The sequence below is a fragment of the Camelus ferus genome, chromosome 5, assembly GCF_009834535.1.
Source record: "Camelus ferus isolate YT-003-E chromosome 5, BCGSAC_Cfer_1.0, whole genome shotgun sequence".
Lineage (NCBI taxonomy): Eukaryota > Metazoa > Chordata > Mammalia > Artiodactyla > Camelidae > Camelus > Camelus ferus.
In genome coordinates this window covers 74,817,219-74,834,795 of record NC_045700.1, presented here as the reverse complement: position 1 = coordinate 74,834,795, position 17,577 = coordinate 74,817,219, and the positions used below count along the sequence as shown (strand labels likewise).

Sequence of the window (17,577 nt, the reverse complement as noted above, 5' to 3'; positions counted from 1 at the left end):
CAAGTATGGATATTCCTTTGATTTATTTTTCAAATGTTTATACAGGTTCTTACTAAGAAGGGAAGGGGGAAAATATGCAAATAACCTGAGATATGATGAGGACAGTCTTTAAAAATCTTTCTGAGAGATTAGGACAAAATTTTTAAAAAATTTTCTTTTAGCCTTCTTTCTTTCCATATTTTAATTTTAATTGAAGTATAGTCAGTTTATAGTGTGTCAATTTCTGGTATACAGCACAATAGTTCAGTCATACATATACATACATATATTCATGTTCATATTCTTTTCATTATAAGTTACTATAAGATGTTGAATATAGTTCCCTGTGCTATACAGAGAAACTTTGTTGTTTATCTATTTTATATATAATAATTAGTATCTGCAAATCCTGAACTCCCAATTTATCCCTTCCCACCCTCTTCCCTCACCGCCCCAGTAACCATGAGTTTGTTTTATATGTCTGTGAGTCTGTTTCTGTTCTGTAAATAAGTTCATTTGTCTTTTTTTTTTTTAAGATTCCACTTATAAGTGATATGATATGCTATTTTTCTTTCTCTTTCTGGCTTACTTCATTTAGAATGACAGTCTCCAGGTCCATCCATGTTGCTGCAAATGGCATTATTTTATTCTTTCTTATGGCTGAGAAGTATTCCGTTGTATAAATATACCACAATTTCTTTATCCAGTCATCTGTCGATGGACATTTAGGTTGTTAACATGTCTTGGCTATTGTAAATAGTGCTGCTGTGAACATTGGGGTGCATGTATCTTTTCAAATTAAAGCCTATGGATACATGCCCAGGAGTGGGATTGCTAGATCATATGGTAAGTCTAATTTTAGTCTTTTGAGGAATCTCCATACTGTTTTCCATAACGGCTGAATCAAGCTACATTCCTATTAACCGCGTTGGAGGGTTCCCTTTTCTCCACACCCTCTCCATTATTTATTGTTTGTAACCTTTTGAATGATGGCCATTCTGACTGGTGTGAGGTGATACCTCGTGGTAGTTTTGATTTGCATTTCTCTGATAATTAGTGATACTGAGCATTTTTTCTTGTGCCTATTGGCCATTGATACGTCTTCATTGAAGAATTGCTTGTTTAGGTCATCTGCCCATTTTTTATTTGGGTGGTTTTTTTTTTTTTTCTTATTAAATTGTATGAGCTGTTTATATATTAAGAAATTAAGCATCTTGTCAGTCTCATCTTTTGCAAATATTTTCTCCTATTCTGTAAGTTGTCTTTTTGTTTTGCTTATGGTTTCCTTTGCTGTGCAAAAGCTTATAAGTTTAATTAGGTCCCATTTGTTTATTTTTGCTTTTATGTCTATTGCTTGGGTAGATTGCCCTAGGAGAACATTGCTAAGATTTATGTCAGATAATGTTTTGCTTATGTTTTCTTTTAGGAGGTTTGAAGTCTTTTGTCTTAAACGTTTAAGTCTTTAAGCCATTTTGAGTTTATTTTTGTGTATGGTGTGAGAGAGTATTCTAACTTAATTGATTTATATGCAGCTGTCCAGTTTTCCAAACACCATTTGCTGAAGAGACTGTCTTCACTCTGCTGTATATTCTTGCCTCCTTTGTCAAAGATTAATTGACCAAAAGTCTGTGGCTTTACTTCTGGGCTCTCTATTCTGTTCCATTGATCCATATGTCTGTTTTTATGCCAATACCATGCTCTTTTGATTACTGTAGCTCTGTAACATTATCTGAAGTCTGGGACGGTTATTCCTCCAGCTTCATTCTTTTTCTTCAGTATTGCTTTGGCAATTCTGTGTCTTTTGTGATTCTATATAAATTTTAGGATTGTTTTTTCTAGTTCAGTGAAAAATGTCCTGGGTAATTTAATAGGGATCACATTAAGCCCATAGATTGCTTTGGGTAGTATGGTCATTTTAACAATATTAATTCTTCTAGTATAAGAACATGAGATATGTTTCCATTTCTTTAAGTCATCTTTAATTTAGGACAAAGATATTTAAATGAAGTAATCATCTTGATACAAGATCATCATATAAACATGTATACTGCTGTGTACTAGCAATGAAAAATTGGAAATAAAAAATTTTTTTAAAGTACTGTTAACAGTAACATCAAAAAACAAAACCCATTTTGGTTAAATCTAATAAAATACACATAGAATCTGTATGCTGAAAACTATAATTCATCAACAAGAGAAATCGAAGGAAACTTAAACAAAGAGCTATACTAGATTTACAGACCAGAAGACTCAGTATTTTTAAGACAGTAATTCTCCCTATAGATTCAGTACATTCCCAGTTGAAGTCTCAGCAGGCTTTTTTGAATATAAATGAGTTTTTTCCAAAAATTTTTATGGAAAGGAAGAGGAGTGGGCAGAATAATTTTCAAAAAGTACACCACAGTTGATTTAAGACTTGTAAATCCACAGTAATCAAAACAATTTATATTGATTAAAGAATAGACACATAAATTAGTGGAACAGAGTAGAGTCCTCACACATGGCAACTTATATTCAACAGAAGTGCAAAGAAAATTCCATGTAGAAAGGATAGTTCTTTCAACTAATGTTGCTGCAATAATTGGATATTTACTTGGAACAAAAAAATTCTCCCACCATAGACAAGAATTAACTCAAAATGGATCATTGATCTAAATGAAAAATTTTAAATATAAAAGAATTTTAGAAGAAAACATAGGAGATAGTCTTTGTGTTTTTTGAATTAGACATATTGTTTGTAGATACAACACCAAAAGCATGCTCCATTAAGGAAAAAAGTAATAAAATGGGCCTCATAAAAAGTAAAAACTCACAGTACAGACACTGAAAAGAATGAAGAGACAAGTCACAGACTGAAAAAAATATTTGGAAAATACATATCTGACAGAAAACTTTTCAGATATTTAAAGACATCTCAACTCAGTAAAAAGACAATCAACAACTCAACCAAAAAATGGGCAAAAGACTTGAACAGGCATTTCACTAAAGATGCTATGTGGATAGCAGATAAACACATGAGATTTCAGGTGCTGGACTTGTGATTGTGGGCTAGAAAGAATAAGGAGCAACCAGAACTCTCATAAATTGTTGGGAATGCTGTTCCTTACAAATTAGAAATACATGTATCATGTGGCTCAAATCCCACTCCTAGGTATCTACATAAAAGAGAAATGAAAACGTAGGTTGGCACAAAAACCTGTTAATGAATATGTAACAGTGGTTTTATTCAAAATTGCCAAAAATTGGAAACAACCTAAATGTCCTTCAGCTGGTGAATGAGTAAATAAACTTGTTCATTTATAGAATGTTACTTAGAAGTAAAAACAGTGATTTTCTGATACAAACTGTAACATAGATAAATGTTCACACGTTATGCTAAGTGAAAAAAATCTAGACTCAAAGGGCTAACTACATGCCGCATGAATCAGTTTATATGGTGTTCTGGGAAAGGCAAAAACTGTAGGGATAGAAAGCAGATCACTGGTTGCCTAGGAGTGAGGTGCCCAAGGAAATTTTTTTTCGGGGGGTGGGTAATGAAAGAGTTTGATGGAGGTTATGGTTATGTGCTGTGTACTTTTGTCAGAACTCATAGAACTCAACATAAGAAAAAAAGAAATTGTGTATGTAAATTTTACCTTAATTTAAAAAGGTATTAACTAAAAATAATTCATCTTGAATCGTGACTAGTTAATTAGTAATGTTTGGTGGTTATTCAGGGATGAAAGTAAATCATCTTACTACCCAGTAATATCAGGGAAGGCATCAAAACTGATACAGTTTGTACCTATGATACTTTCGTTCACTGAGGATTCAGTGATGCTCCCTTTTAAAATCCTATTTTGAAATTATAAAAGGAACCACTGTATTTTGTAACCTAAAAAACACTTCTGTAGTCTCATTTTGTGTGACCTGCTAAATGAAAATGTCCCTTTAGCACGGTTGATGGGTGAATTCTTGAAAATATGGTGAGGAAATTTGTAGAGGAAGAAGTTAGAGGAGGCTGAGGAAGAAAGGACAGAGGAAATTAAAACTCCAGGAGATAGAAGAGATAAAAGCTGACATTGAATCCAAGTCTCAACAGGAGAATTAAGTATTAAGGATCAGAAGGAAGAGATGTAAGGAGAACAGTATTCGATGCAAACTGGAGCAGGCAGTTTAGAAGCTGTTGGTAGATACCATCTTAGGTGTATTATCTTACCTTTCCCAAATAATGCTGCTTTATGTCATTTGTAGCAGTTCAGTGGAGCGTGGAAAACAGTGCCTTGCACTAATTGATTTCTTTGTTGTTAACTTCTACTTATCTGTTATAAATGAGAACCTTATAATCATAACTTAAAAAAAAAAAACAGCAGATCATACATTTTTAGTCATGGAAGATTTTTCTTCAGGGAAAGGAACAAGTCCCTACCTCCTCTCTGTATTCTGTATAGTACCTTATATATACCGAGTGTTCAGTAATTGATTGTATGTTTGTACATTTAGTAACCAAAACAAAAAAGTTTGTTATAATTAGTAAAACGATTGCTTTTGACCCTTTTAAGCTTAAATACTATTATTTCTAGCAGCATTTCATTCTTCTAGTAATGTGTCTCTAAGCAGTATTTAATCCTTTTTTCCCTCATGTTCCAACTTTAGACAGATGAGTGAGAAAAGTCTTTATTCTTTTTACATTTTTAGGATTTTCAGAATTAAGATTTAATTTTTCTTCTGGAAATAAGAGAACATAAATGTAAATAGCATACAGTATACTTAGTCTGTTACCTCTGTTCTTTAGCCAATTTCCCTTGAAATCAGAGCAGAGCTCTGTGTGTTGCTCACAAAGAGAACAGTGACAAAGTTTTTTGTTTGTTTTTCTTGTTTTTTTTTTTAATTTTACATTTCACGTTATACAGTAGAATTGACCTGCTTTTTGATGTACAGGTCCTTGAATTTAACATGTATGTAGATTTGTGTCACCACTACCACCATCAAGGATACAGAACAATTCCATCATCCCAACAAACCCCCTCATGCTATCCCTTTATAGTCACATCCCTTTCCTACCCTTGACCCCTGGGTGACCACTGAATGTTCTCCATCACTACAGTTATCTTTTTGAGAATATCATTTAAATGGACTCATGTATAACCTTTCAGACTGTCTTTTCAGCATAATGCCTTTGAGATTCACCCAAGTGTTTCGCATGTATTAAAGTTTAATAAGTTAAAAGTAAAACTTCACTAAAATTTTCAACTATTGAAGGTTTATTTTTTTTCTGTCATTCTTAATTTTGTTTTTTTACTGGTGTTTGCCTAAACTTGTATATAAAATCCTGTGGTTTTAAAACTCACATTATGTCTTAACTGCAGGTGATTTTGCAGTTCTTCTTAAAGCAGGCATGACTGTAAAGCAAGCAATTGTATACAACCTCCTGTCGGCCATGATGGCTTACATAGGCATGCTCATAGGCACAGCTGTTGGTCAGTATGCCAATAACATCACACTTTGGATCTTTGCAATCACTGCAGGCATGTTCCTCTACGTAGCCTTGGTGGATATGGTAAGACAGCTTATTTTATATTTTTGTTGGTATACTAAATCTGTAAATAGAATGCACCTTCTAAAAATGGAAGAAAGTTTTGGTTGTGGTTTGAAATAAATATAAAAATAAATATAACTCATTTTAAAGACATGTGATATCCTAAATAATCTGTTAAGGAAAGACATTTAAGTAGGAGGATTCCTTCTTTAGAAACCGGTTGAGATCCTGAAATATTCTGACCAAATGATGTTACTATAAAAAGTAATCAACAGTGTTTAAAGATATAATTACAAAATTGTTATACTGTTTTGAACGTTTTGTAATATTGGGGTGGAAGTGTCTTTTTTATTATTATTATTACTAATGAAATAATTCCTTCAGCTTGCTTGATAGTAAAACAAGAAAGAAATACTATACCTTTAGGTAAGCCAATCTTCTGCAGAACATGGTGTGTATTCCAAGGGATTTATGTAATTTCCCTTATTTCTAACTTCAGTTTAAAGTTAATAAATCTAAACACTTAACAATTAGTTGTATTTTAATTTTACTTTAATATCCTAAATATGTTAGGCACTGTACTTACAGAACTAGCAATTTGGTTACTTTTTGTTTTTAACTACATATTGTATTCACTTTTCCTGTTAGGATCTATTAGATAGTCTCATTTCAAATTATATAACCTAAATTTTTAATCACAGAATTAATGCCTATTTATTGTAGAAAGTTTAGAAAATATGAAAATGAAAAATAAAAATTATTTGTATTTTGTCCCCGGGGGGGGGCCATATTTCCCCCACCCCCACCCCAAGACTTCTTTTACTTCTTTTACTGTCCTCATGCTCAACTGACAACCTTGCTTCCTATTTCATGGAGAACATTGAAGCCACCAAGACAACCCGTTTCCATCACCATTTCTACTCATCTCCTTGTATCGATACCATTTCATCTCTGTTCCTGTTACTATGAAGAAGTGTCTGTGGTCCTGGCTAAGGCCGGTTCCTTCAAACCACTCCCTAGAACTTATCCCCTCTCACTAACTCCCTCAAGTTTCCCCTTCTCTTCCCTGCATCATTCGTTGTTTCTTCTCTGCTGGATTATTCCTATCAGCATATAAAGCTCATGTTACTTTTCTCATCTTATAAAGATAAGGAAAAGGGACTTTTGTAAAACTGCAGTTTGAGGTTTACCCACCACCCTAACCCTATTGCTCTCCTCCCTCTTATAGTAAATCACCCTTTTTTGTTGCTTTGTTCTCCTCTCTCATGAGTCTGGCTCGTCAGGTCTTCTCCGACTGCTCTGCCCCGTTGCTTTAGTCACACTTAACATCAATCACAATATTGCCAAGTCCACTGGTCATTTACCCTACCCGTCTTCATTTTGCTTGTCCTGACAGCAGCATTTGGCTGATCATTCTCTTCTCTTTGGAATGCTTTCCTGTCTGTTGGCTTCTGTACCACCACCGCTCCCTGGTTTCCTACCTTTCTGGCCTTACTTTCTCAGACTTTCGCTGGATCTTCTTTTCCCTTACCTCTAAATGTTGGTGAAAGCCTTCTAAACAATCTTATCTAGTCTCATGGCTTTAACTATTTATTGGCTAGTAATTCCTAAGTTTACATCTTTAGCCCAGACCTTTTCCCTAACTCCAGATTAGCCTATCTACCTGCTTACCGGAATATCTAAAAGATGTTGCCAGCTTAATATGTTTGGAATCCAGCTCTTGATATTTGCCAACCCAACTCCTTGCAGCAGCATCTCCTGTAAAATCCTCTATCTCTTAAATGATGACTTTATTCTTCTGTTTGCTTAGATCAAAATCCTGAGTATCATTCTTTGACTCCCCTCTTTGTCTTTCCACATCTGTTTCGTCAGTGAGTCCTGAGAGCTCCATCTCCTCACCACCTCTACTCCCAGCACTCTCGTTCCAGCCACCATCATCTTTCTCTTTTTAACTGTTCTCCCTGCTTCTGCCATTGCCTGTCCACCACTCTCTTTATCTACACCACAGCTCAGGTGATTTTTTTTAAAGTGATCCATCTAAGATTAGATCATGTCACTTACGAGCTTCAGACCCTTCAGTGGTTTTCCTTCTCATTCAGAGTAAAAGCACAAAGTTCTTGTTTTGACCTTCAAGGTTTTTCGTCCTCCTTGAGCATTTCTTCTCCCTCCCCTTCCCGCGTTTCCCTGGCTTCCCCTCACCGCACACCCTGCCTCAGAGTTCAGGCTCTTGCTGACTACTCATGTGGGATACTTTGCTAAGACAGTCTCCTGGCTAGCTCCCTCACTTTTTGTGAGGCATCCTATCTAAAATTTAAGTCACTACCCCAATATTTCACATCCTCTATTCCTACTTTACTTTTGCTTCTTTGCACTTGTATCTTGATCTGTTAATAACACACTAACCATTTTACTTATTTATTGACTTCACTCTATGCCTCACTAGGATATCAGTTCTAGGTTAGCAGGCATTTTTGTCATATTTCACTTACGTAGAAGATGTAGTTCATAATTAGTTGAATGAAGAACGAATGAGCTATTTCTTATATTAGAGAGCTAAATACATAAAAAGAACAAGAGAGTCTTTACAGTAAGGATTTATAGCCTAGCGAAGAATAGTAGCCATTAATTACAATTCTTTGGATTGTGTTATGATAGAGTGGTGCACTGTGTTTGTGGAACTAGAAAGACAGGCTGCCTAAAAAATCGGGAAATAAAGTTGGGGAAGTTTTTCTGGAATAGGAATTCTGAGCCACGTCATAAAGAATGTAGAAGAGTTTATTGGAAGCAAGAGGAGAGGGCATATAAAAAACCGAGTAATCAGTATCACCATTCCTTTGGCCAGTGAATCTACTCCTGGGACTGTATTCTGAGAAATCACGTAAAATGGCTGCTGCTAATAGAGCATGCAGATAAAAGTAAAACCATGTGAAGGTGTTCTTTGCTGTAGTATTTATAATGTCACAATTATATTGGAAACACCCTAAATGTTTAAGAAGAGCGGGACAAACTATTCACATATATTTTGGGATTTTAATGACAGTGAAATTACATATTTTCTAATGGTAAGTGGAAAATGGATTAAAAAATATTACCTACAGAGTCATTAATTAGGTAGATGATGGTCAGATCATGATAGTCACACAATATGACATGCTAAAAAGATTAGAGTTTATCTCGTAAATTTTCAGGGAGCCATTAAAAGGTTGAAGCAACAATGACATTATCTAATTTTTATTTTAGAAAGACTGCTTTGACTATCAGGAGGACATTTTTATTGATTTATAGTCATTCAGTAAGATAGCAACAGTACCAGAAGTTTGAGGTTCCTTTAGGATGTCCAGTTGGAAGTTTCTGGTTTCAGGGGCTTTAGATACCAGCTGTCTGTCAGCCAGCAGGAACACAGTTGCATGTTAGCAGTTACGGCCGTGCAGGCAGGCAGTGGCTAGTTCTTAGCTGTGGTTATGACAGACAGTACTGGTGTTAGCATTCAGGATAGACTTGAACGTGGGGAAGGCATAGTGCCTGTTTCAGCTGGTATGTGCACATATCGGGAGGGGACATTTCTGTGAAACCTCCAATAAATTGTTTATGCTTAAAAATTAAGGAAAGTTAGAATTAAAAGTTTTTGTAACAATAAAAGCTTGAGGGAAACATGTAATAAAAGTCGTCTTACTAGAACCAGAGGTAGGAAGTTGCCAGTTTGGGTCTTAATCCAGGGATTGGCGGACTTTCTGTAAGGAGAGAGATAATAAACATCTGGGCTTTGTGGACTATACAGTCTCTGTCACGGTTACTCAGCTTTGTCATCTGTAATGATCTTTGTCACACCTGCTTACCCCTACTGGACAACAACAGTAGCCTCCATAAACACACACTATGGCCAGAGACGCTGCACAGATGGATGACCAGCAGGAAGTAGCTCTTAAATAGGACCCTCAGGGGATTATTCCATAGACTGGCACTGCCAGGGCATGGCATTGGATTAACTGTACTCATTCGTTAATAATGAATAATGGTATTTCTTCCTAAGCAGGCATTATGTACTTAACATTAAATGTCTCCTCCCTAAGCCCCAAAGCACCAAGATCTTGTTTGGAGTAAAGCTTAGTATTAAAGAGAGTAGCGTATCAGTGTCATCTTTCTGTAGACATTCACTGCAAACTTGAAAAACAAACAGCAAACAGAAGAGTGAATGTGAGAATTGGAAATAGCAATTCTTTCAAAATTTTGACTAGGTTTGGGTAGAATGAATTTATGCTTAAAATACATGTACATTTTTTTGGACATCTTATTTAACATTAAAGGTTTACTTTTATACTTTGAACTATGGATTACTTTTAAATGTAATAATATATGCTTGTGTTTTAGAAGTTAAACTATACAATCCACTGTACCTTTAAAGATACTGGAAAGTTTCAAATATAAAAAATGTTATCACTTAAGAGAATAGAGTACACTGTGCAGGCAGTGTGCATAACTTGGTCGTAGTTCTGTTGCCTAGCTTAGGTATACTATTTTCTGTGTCTGTTACTGGAAGGAAAGTAATGGCTTTTAAGGCCATAGAGATGCCAGTTTGGAATTGTCTGTCAATGTATATCCTTGATGAAAGGTGCTGTTGGAAATAAGAATTTTAGATGGAAAAGGGTGAAGAAATGACACAGTTTTGAATTAAATGTTCCCAAAAGAAATCTTACTTTCTCAGTGAGCTTAAGATATATCAGTAAATGTGGGAATTATGGTGTTCTTTTCTGAAAGTTTTATTGGCAATAATAACTTGTCTTTTACTTTAGCATAAAGTGAGTGTCAGAATTGGTAAGGTCAGTGGCTGGTAACTTTAAAAAGTGACTAATACATATATTATTTGCAATTGTTGGGGGTTGAGAAGGGAACAGATTTAGTGTTTACCTAGTACACAGCTGGAGCATAGAGTTTCTTTCTCAGTATTTGACTAAAATATGTATTATGGTTAGCATTGGGTTCAATAAAGTAATTGTATTATTTATAGTTCATGCTGTAATAATCGGTTTTCTTAAGTAGGAAAGTGTGGGGGTGGGGAAAGGCAGAATATTATACAAAATTACTTTTAAAATCTGTGTTTTTTTTTCAGCTTCCAGAAATGTTGCATGGTGATGGTGACAATGAAGAACATGGCTTTTGTCCAGTAGGGCAGTTCATTCTTCAGAATTTAGGACTGCTGTTTGGATTTGCCATCATGCTGGTAATTGCCCTCTATGAAGACAAAATTGTGTTTGACCTCCAGTTTTGACCATTCCCAGCAATCACTGCTGATTACGAGAATGTTGCCATGCAGCTTTGCATCTGTTCCTTGTACTGTAAGCACGTCAGTACTGTACTGTAAGTCAGTACTGTAAGAAAAGTCAGTGGCTTGCACTACTTACAAGTTCATAGATTTGAGCCTAACCACAAAGACCGGTGCTCAGTACTGTTTTCCCTGCGTGAAGGGATCTTTTAAAAATGTAAAGCTTGTAATAAAGAAAGGAGGAAATGGGACTCCGTGAACCAATGTTGATATAGGTTTGATTAAGACTTTAAAAAACAATAATCATATGAAACACTAAAGTAGTCTCTTTATTAGTAGAAACTTCTGTGGCTATGCAGAAATAGAAATTGAACCAAAAAAATCACTTAACTTTAAAAATATTCTAAATGGACTCTGGGCAGACTTTTCTTTGTGCTAAAAATTAATTGTAGTGTCCTTTAATTCAGCTCCATATATGCATATGGTAATAGGGATCAACTTGACACAGCTTTGAAACCGCATAGACTGTAGGACCTAGAGGAAAGCACAGGCTGCATTAGGGTATGAATTTAGCATTGGGAAAAGCCCTTATTCTTGAATCTAGAGTTACTATTTTTGTATATATTTGCATAGTGTTTAAACTTGCAGCCTAAACTACTGAAATTTGTGATTGTACATTTGTGTGTGCTTCAGTTTAAGGAAAGATTCATAATGGTTCTTTGTATTAATATTATTCTTGGTGTTTGGGTTTTATTTTTAACTTTTATTTTGTTTTGGGTTTTTTGGTGGGGGTGAGGGGTTGGAGCATGTGGTAAAATTTTTTTTGTTGTTGTTGTTAAAATTGTAACCCTTTAGAAAATATCAGCGAAGTGAAGAACCCGAACATGGTCTAAATATTCAGTTTTCCGACTTTAACAGTACTAACTAGTTATGTGGGAAACTTAAGTTTTAAATGTACACAGTGCTTTACCTGTTTGGCGTTGGAACCCAGAGCACACGCTGTGGCTGGCAGTAAGGGTAAGGCAGCAAGTTTACCGTGTCCGTGTTCTGTACATGGAATGTCACTTGAAACGCTTATGAGGATGATCTCCGTGGCTGTTGTGGTACCAATTGACTTGGAAGAGATAGTTAAATAACTCAGCTGAAATCACTTGATCATTTTGTGCCAAGATAGGCTGTTGGTGCCTGATAGGCATCAGTCTCCTATTTTTTAGGTGCCCTGTTCTCCTGCCATAATTGTGAAAGATTTGTGAGAAGTGCAAGTCATGTTTATCCTGAATTTTGACCTAATAATTTGTAGCACTAATCATATGCATGTAGCTTTCTGTGCCACGTGGTCTTCATTTATGCCAGGTAAACCGTATTTGAACTCTGTGCAGGCAGCTTTGTTTTTATCTGCTTGGCTACCCATGTAGCTGCTTTAAAAATCTTATTCTTCAGATACTTAAGAGCCAAACTCTTTCCATTCCATTTAAAATGTTTTCATTTAGTCCTCTTTGTTTTCCCAGTTCGTCTCTTACTCCATGAACTTTAAAACAAAAAACAAAGTTTTGAGAGCAGCACATGCATCCAGGTATTAATAGAGTATTGTAAGCAAGGGAGCTTAGGTGTTATTTCCTTAATTTATGCCTGAATTTGAAACATTATTTCTGGCTCTCTCCATGGCCTCCTGTAACAGGTAGGAGTTTTATACATAGAAATATACATTTATTTCAGCATTGGGCACTGAATTAGGACAGTCCTCATCTCATTGCTTGGCCCTTCAAGCAACTTCGCTAAAAGGTGCTGATATTTCATTTAGTACTGCCAACTTCAAGTGATTCAAATATCTTGCTTTCTGAACCAAGATATATTTAATAGTTCATTTTTGGGTTTTTATACCCAAGGACGATTCTGCATTCCAGCGTTAAGTCTGCTTTATTTTAAAACTTTTATGAAAAGCAACAGCTGGAATATACTCCCAGTCTTAAAATAAATGCCTGATTTAAAGCAACTAGGTTATGCTAAAGTATATAAAAGGTTTATATTCTCTCAAAAATGGTATTATCTTTATTTGCTAGATTTTTTTTTTAAACTTTTAAGAGGGCTGTAACAGTTGCTGCTAGTATTTTGTTAGGGTTCCACCAGTATTTAGTTTTTACATCATTCTAATGTATAGTTTCAAGTCTTACTAGACAATCTGAATTCCACTACATTTCTCTTTGGCTCCAACATTCCATTTAGCTTGACCAGTCTAATTTAACATGTGTTTGTTGGAGGTCATTACTGTTACTTGTACAATGCTGTCACTGTGTGACATCCATATAAATTTTGGTGTTATCACATTGCATTCAATCAGCTGTGATTATGCTTAGAAATACTATAGTAACTAGATGCAGTGTGAATTTTTTTCCATTAACAGTCAGTCAGTGGCTTAAATGTGATTATGGTCCTGCAAGGTGATACTTGCTAAAATATCTAAACTTTTTTTGTTGTTGTAACTGAATCATTTTTTAAAAATTTATAAAGCTGGAAATGATCAAATGCTGTTTTTTCCATTGTCAACAGTGGTGTCATTTTATGTGTGTTCCTAATGCTTATGGAACTCTCCCAAAATAAAGTTATTCAAAAAGAGCAAATATACCAGTGTTTTCTTTAGTCTCTGTCCGAACATTTCCTTAGGCTGAAGTACAAATCATTTTAAATATTAGGCTGCATTTGCACATAAATGAATTTATAATTAAGTATAGTGTTAACCAAATTGATTTAAACCAAATAAGTTCTTTAAAAAGTGAAATATTTTCTGCTCAACCATTTACCAAGTAGGAACAGGGAAGCAGCATCTTCTATTTAGGAATTAAGTTGACACAGCAGTGCTACACCCCGTCCAATCCAGTGCTCCTTGGGTTGGTCAGAGGGAAGAGTCATGGCAATCACGAAATTCGTAGAATGGCCAGTGGTGGACAATGTTCCTCTCCGTTCACTTGTCTTATACAATGGGGCAGTATAACTTGGTCGTTCTGGTATATCTACCCTCTTACAGGGCTTTAGCCACATCTGGAAGAAAGTGCATACAATTTCCTTAAGTCTTGGATGTTTGTTATGTTTACTTACATTTGAACTTAAAATGGAGTAGTTAGTCATGTCTGCAAATTTCTGTGGGCTAAATTGATTTTCTTGTCAGCAGTGCTGTCATTCCTTCAAAGTACTTTTTTAAACTCTTCAGGGACAGTTTGGAAACTGAATGAGGAAAAAATGTCATTTTACCACTTTCAAAAAGCATCATTACCTATCTGTTTATTACCTCCATACCATACTTACCTGAGTATAACTTTTGGTGCTTACAACAACAGAAAAACCAGACATAACTTTCAAAGGTGAGAACTGCCACCACTGATACTCATAATCACATTGCTTTATTAATTAGAGGCCATAAGGAAACAATCCCTTTTAAACACAGGCAAACTATAGAAAACATAGGCAAAACATTTTCTGACATAAATCTCAGTAATGTTCTAGGGTAATTACCCAAGCAATAAAAATAAAAGCAAAAATAAATAAATGGGACCTATTACGCTTATAAGCTTTTGCACAGTGAATGAAACCATAAGCAAAACAAAAAGACAACCTACAGAATGGGAGAGAATATTTGCAAAAGATGAGACTGACAAGAAGCTTTATCTCCAGAATCTATAAACAGCTCATACAACTTAGTAAGAAAACAAACAAACAACCCAATCCAAAAAAGGGCAGAAGACCTAAACAAGCAATTCTCCAATGAAACATACGAATGGCCAATAGGCACATGAAAAAATGCTCAGTATCACTACTTATCAGAGAAATGCAAGTAAAAACTACAATGAAGTATCACCTCACACCAGTTAGAATGGCCATCATTCAAAAGTCCATGAACAATAAATGCTGGAGAGGGTGTAGAGAAAAAGGAACCCTTTGATACTGCTGGTGGGAATGTAGTTTCATGCAGCCATTATGGAAAACAGTATGGAGATTCTTCAAAAAACTAAAAACAGAGTTACCATATGATACAACAATTCCACTCCTCGGCATATATCCAGAGGCATATATCCAAAGGGAACCCTTAATTCAAAAAGATACATGCACCTCAATGTTCATAGCAGCACTATTGACAACAGCCAAGACATGGAAACAACCTAAATGTCCATCAACAGGTGACTGGATAAAGAAGCTGTGGTATATTTATACAATGGAATACTACTCAGTCATAAAAAATAAATAATGTCATCAGCAGCAGCATGAATGGACCTGGCAAATGTCATTCTAAATGAAGGAAGCCAAAAAGAGATAAAAATAAAATATGATATCACTTATATGTGGAGTCTCAAAAAAAAAAAAAAAACAACTAATCTACAAAACAGAAACAGACTCACAGACATAGAAAACAAATTTATGGTTACCAGGCGGGGAAGAGGGTGGGAAGGGATAAATTGAGAGTTCAAGATTTGCAGATACTAACTACTATATATAAAACAGACAAAACAATATGTTTATACTATATAGCATAGGGAACTATATTCAATATCTTGTAATAACTTATGGATAAAAAGAATATAAAAATAAATATATGTATGTTCCTATATGACTGAAGTATTGTGCTGTACACCAGGAACTGACACATTATAAACTGACTACTTCAATAAAAATAATTTTTAAAAGGCCAATCCCCCAAAATTCTGAAAAGATTTTATCAGCAATTGTAGAACTCGATCACCTCCCCACTTCAGGTGACTATTTTAAAGGGGCTAGCCTATATATTGTGCTGTTTAAAACAGAGCTGCCTTCCCTTATAACTACAATATGTAACCAGCATTATTTTTAGTGTTATTAATTGAAATCTACAGGACACTACATCCAGAAACAACCAGAGTACACATTCTTCTCAAGCAGGCATGGAACATTCTAGGATAGACCACATACTGGCACAAAATAAACCTCAACAAATCTAAGAGGATAGAAATTATTTCAAGCATCTTTTCTGACCACAATGGTATGAAACTAGAAATCAACCACAGAAAGAAAAATGAGAAAAAAAAATCATTAGGTGGAGACTCAGCATGTTACTAAAAAAACTAATGGGTCAACAATGAAATCAAAGAGGAAATCAAAAAAATACCTTGAGACAAACGACAGTGAAAACACAATCATACGTATCTCTGGGATGCAGCAAAAGCAGTCCTAAGTTCACTGTGATACAGGCCTTTTTTTAAAAAAAAGAAAAAGAAAAAGAAAAATCTCAAACAACTTTGTGGGGATTTCCTTGTTACTGACTCTGTTTTTCACTTGCTGCCTTTAGAACCCTCTCTTTAACTTCTGTCATTTTAATTATGATATGTCTTAGTGTGAGTCTGTTTGGGTTCATCTTGTTTGGGATGCTCTGTGCTTTGTGTAGCTGGATTATCTGTTTCCTTTTTTAGGTTTGGCAAGTTTTCAGCCATAATTTCTTCAAATACATTTTCAATCCCCTTTTCGCTGTCTTCTCTTTCTGGAATCCCTAATATGCATAGGTTGGCAGCTCTATACTATCCCATAGATACAGTATGTTAATTTTATTTTTGAAATGAATCCTGTTCAGTTTATTTTAATGCCAAGTTTTTCAAATTTTTGTGGGTTGGGTTGGTGATTTTGCTGTTTAAAACAGCCCCCAAGTGTAGTGTAGAGGTGCTGTTTACTGTTCCAAAACACAAGAAGGCTTCAATATGCCTTATAGAGAAAATACTATAAGTTTTGTTCAGGCATAAGTTACAGTTCGTGAGTTCAATGTTAATGAATCAACAGTATATATTAAATAAGGTATCTTTAAACATAAACACAAAGTTATGTATTGATCAATTAGCAAAAATATGACTAGAGGATCACAGAAACTTTAACCTTGTGTTTCTCTAATTCTATGTTGGTATCAAGTTTATAAAATGTGATTACCATGAATAACAAGAATTGACTGTATATGTGTGTGCGTGCGTGCTGTGTGTGTGAAATAGCCCCCCACATATATATCATTAGAAAATACTAACCACAGGCACTGTATCATAAAGAATTTTGGGATGTGATTCTGCAAGTTTCTTGATCTTTCTATTCCAGGAAGCTCCATCCAGAAACAGTCCATGAATGAAAACACCTAAATATAAAAGAAGCAGGTTACTAGACTACCTTACACATGCACGTTGATTTGAGTTTTGAATCTGAAATTTCTACAGGTGAATAATACCACGCAAGTGATAAAAGGTCAGCAAACTAAGACATGCTCTAAAATAAAAGCAATGTTCTGAGCACTTTGTCTTAACGTTCTTATTTCAGGAATATCTATACTTTGCCTAGTCGACCAATGCAATAGTGAAATTAGACGTGGAAGACAAAAAGGGAAAGAAATTTTAAATTAGTCTGTGTAAAGTTCTCAGTATGGGTGAACACTATCAGATTTATATGTTAATTGGCCAATGATTATCATGTTTTCACAGTCCATGAAGTCCACAAGAAAAGTTCTTCACGTAATTATAGGGATCCAGTGGCATCTAGGCAGCATGTGAACAAAATACCCTTCTGTGGATCTCTAATGTTGTGAGAATTAAATTTCTCCCCCCAACTTTTATTCTCACTCCAAGGCCACTCCTCAGTCTGTATGAGAACACACAGATGGATGAACTCCCTCTGGAATGCAGTGTCACACACAAACAGCTGAAAAGCACAATTTAAGGAATCAAAGGAACCTGGCTCACTTGCTCTGGCTTTCCACTGAGTAAGCCTCAGGAACTGAACATGAGTATCTACACATGAAAATAGTGATTGTAATTGTTGTGCAGATGAG

At 35.2% G+C, this 17,577-nt stretch overlaps 2 protein-coding genes across 8 annotated transcripts in view; one reads left to right on the top strand and one right to left on the bottom strand.

Moving 5' to 3' along the window:
- The window catches only part of SLC39A10 (solute carrier family 39 member 10), a 120,250-nt gene extending 106,875 nt beyond the window's left edge, over positions 1 to 13,375 (top strand). For all 7 annotated transcript variants that reach the window (XM_014552479.2, XM_014552480.2, XM_032480143.1 and 4 more), the window contains 2 exons: positions 5,328 to 5,518; positions 10,605 to 13,375. In XM_014552479.2, coding sequence (XP_014407965.1) covers positions 5,328 to 5,518; positions 10,605 to 10,763 — 350 coding nt within the window. In that variant the 3' untranslated portion in view covers positions 10,764 to 13,375. The remainder of the gene's footprint in view (positions 1 to 5,327; positions 5,519 to 10,604) is intronic.
- Positions 11,170 to 17,577, bottom strand: part of DNAH7 (dynein axonemal heavy chain 7) — a 220,378-nt gene continuing 213,970 nt past the window's right edge. Inside the window, exons 65-68 of the mRNA XM_032480142.1 lie at positions 16,787 to 16,890; positions 15,889 to 15,972; positions 13,556 to 13,793; positions 11,170 to 11,291 (exon numbers count right to left, since the gene is read on the bottom strand). Of these exons, the coding sequence (XP_032336033.1) occupies positions 13,587 to 13,793; positions 15,889 to 15,972; positions 16,787 to 16,890 (395 nt within the window). The 3' untranslated portion in view covers positions 11,170 to 11,291; positions 13,556 to 13,586. The remainder of the gene's footprint in view (positions 11,292 to 13,555; positions 13,794 to 15,888; positions 15,973 to 16,786; positions 16,891 to 17,577) is intronic.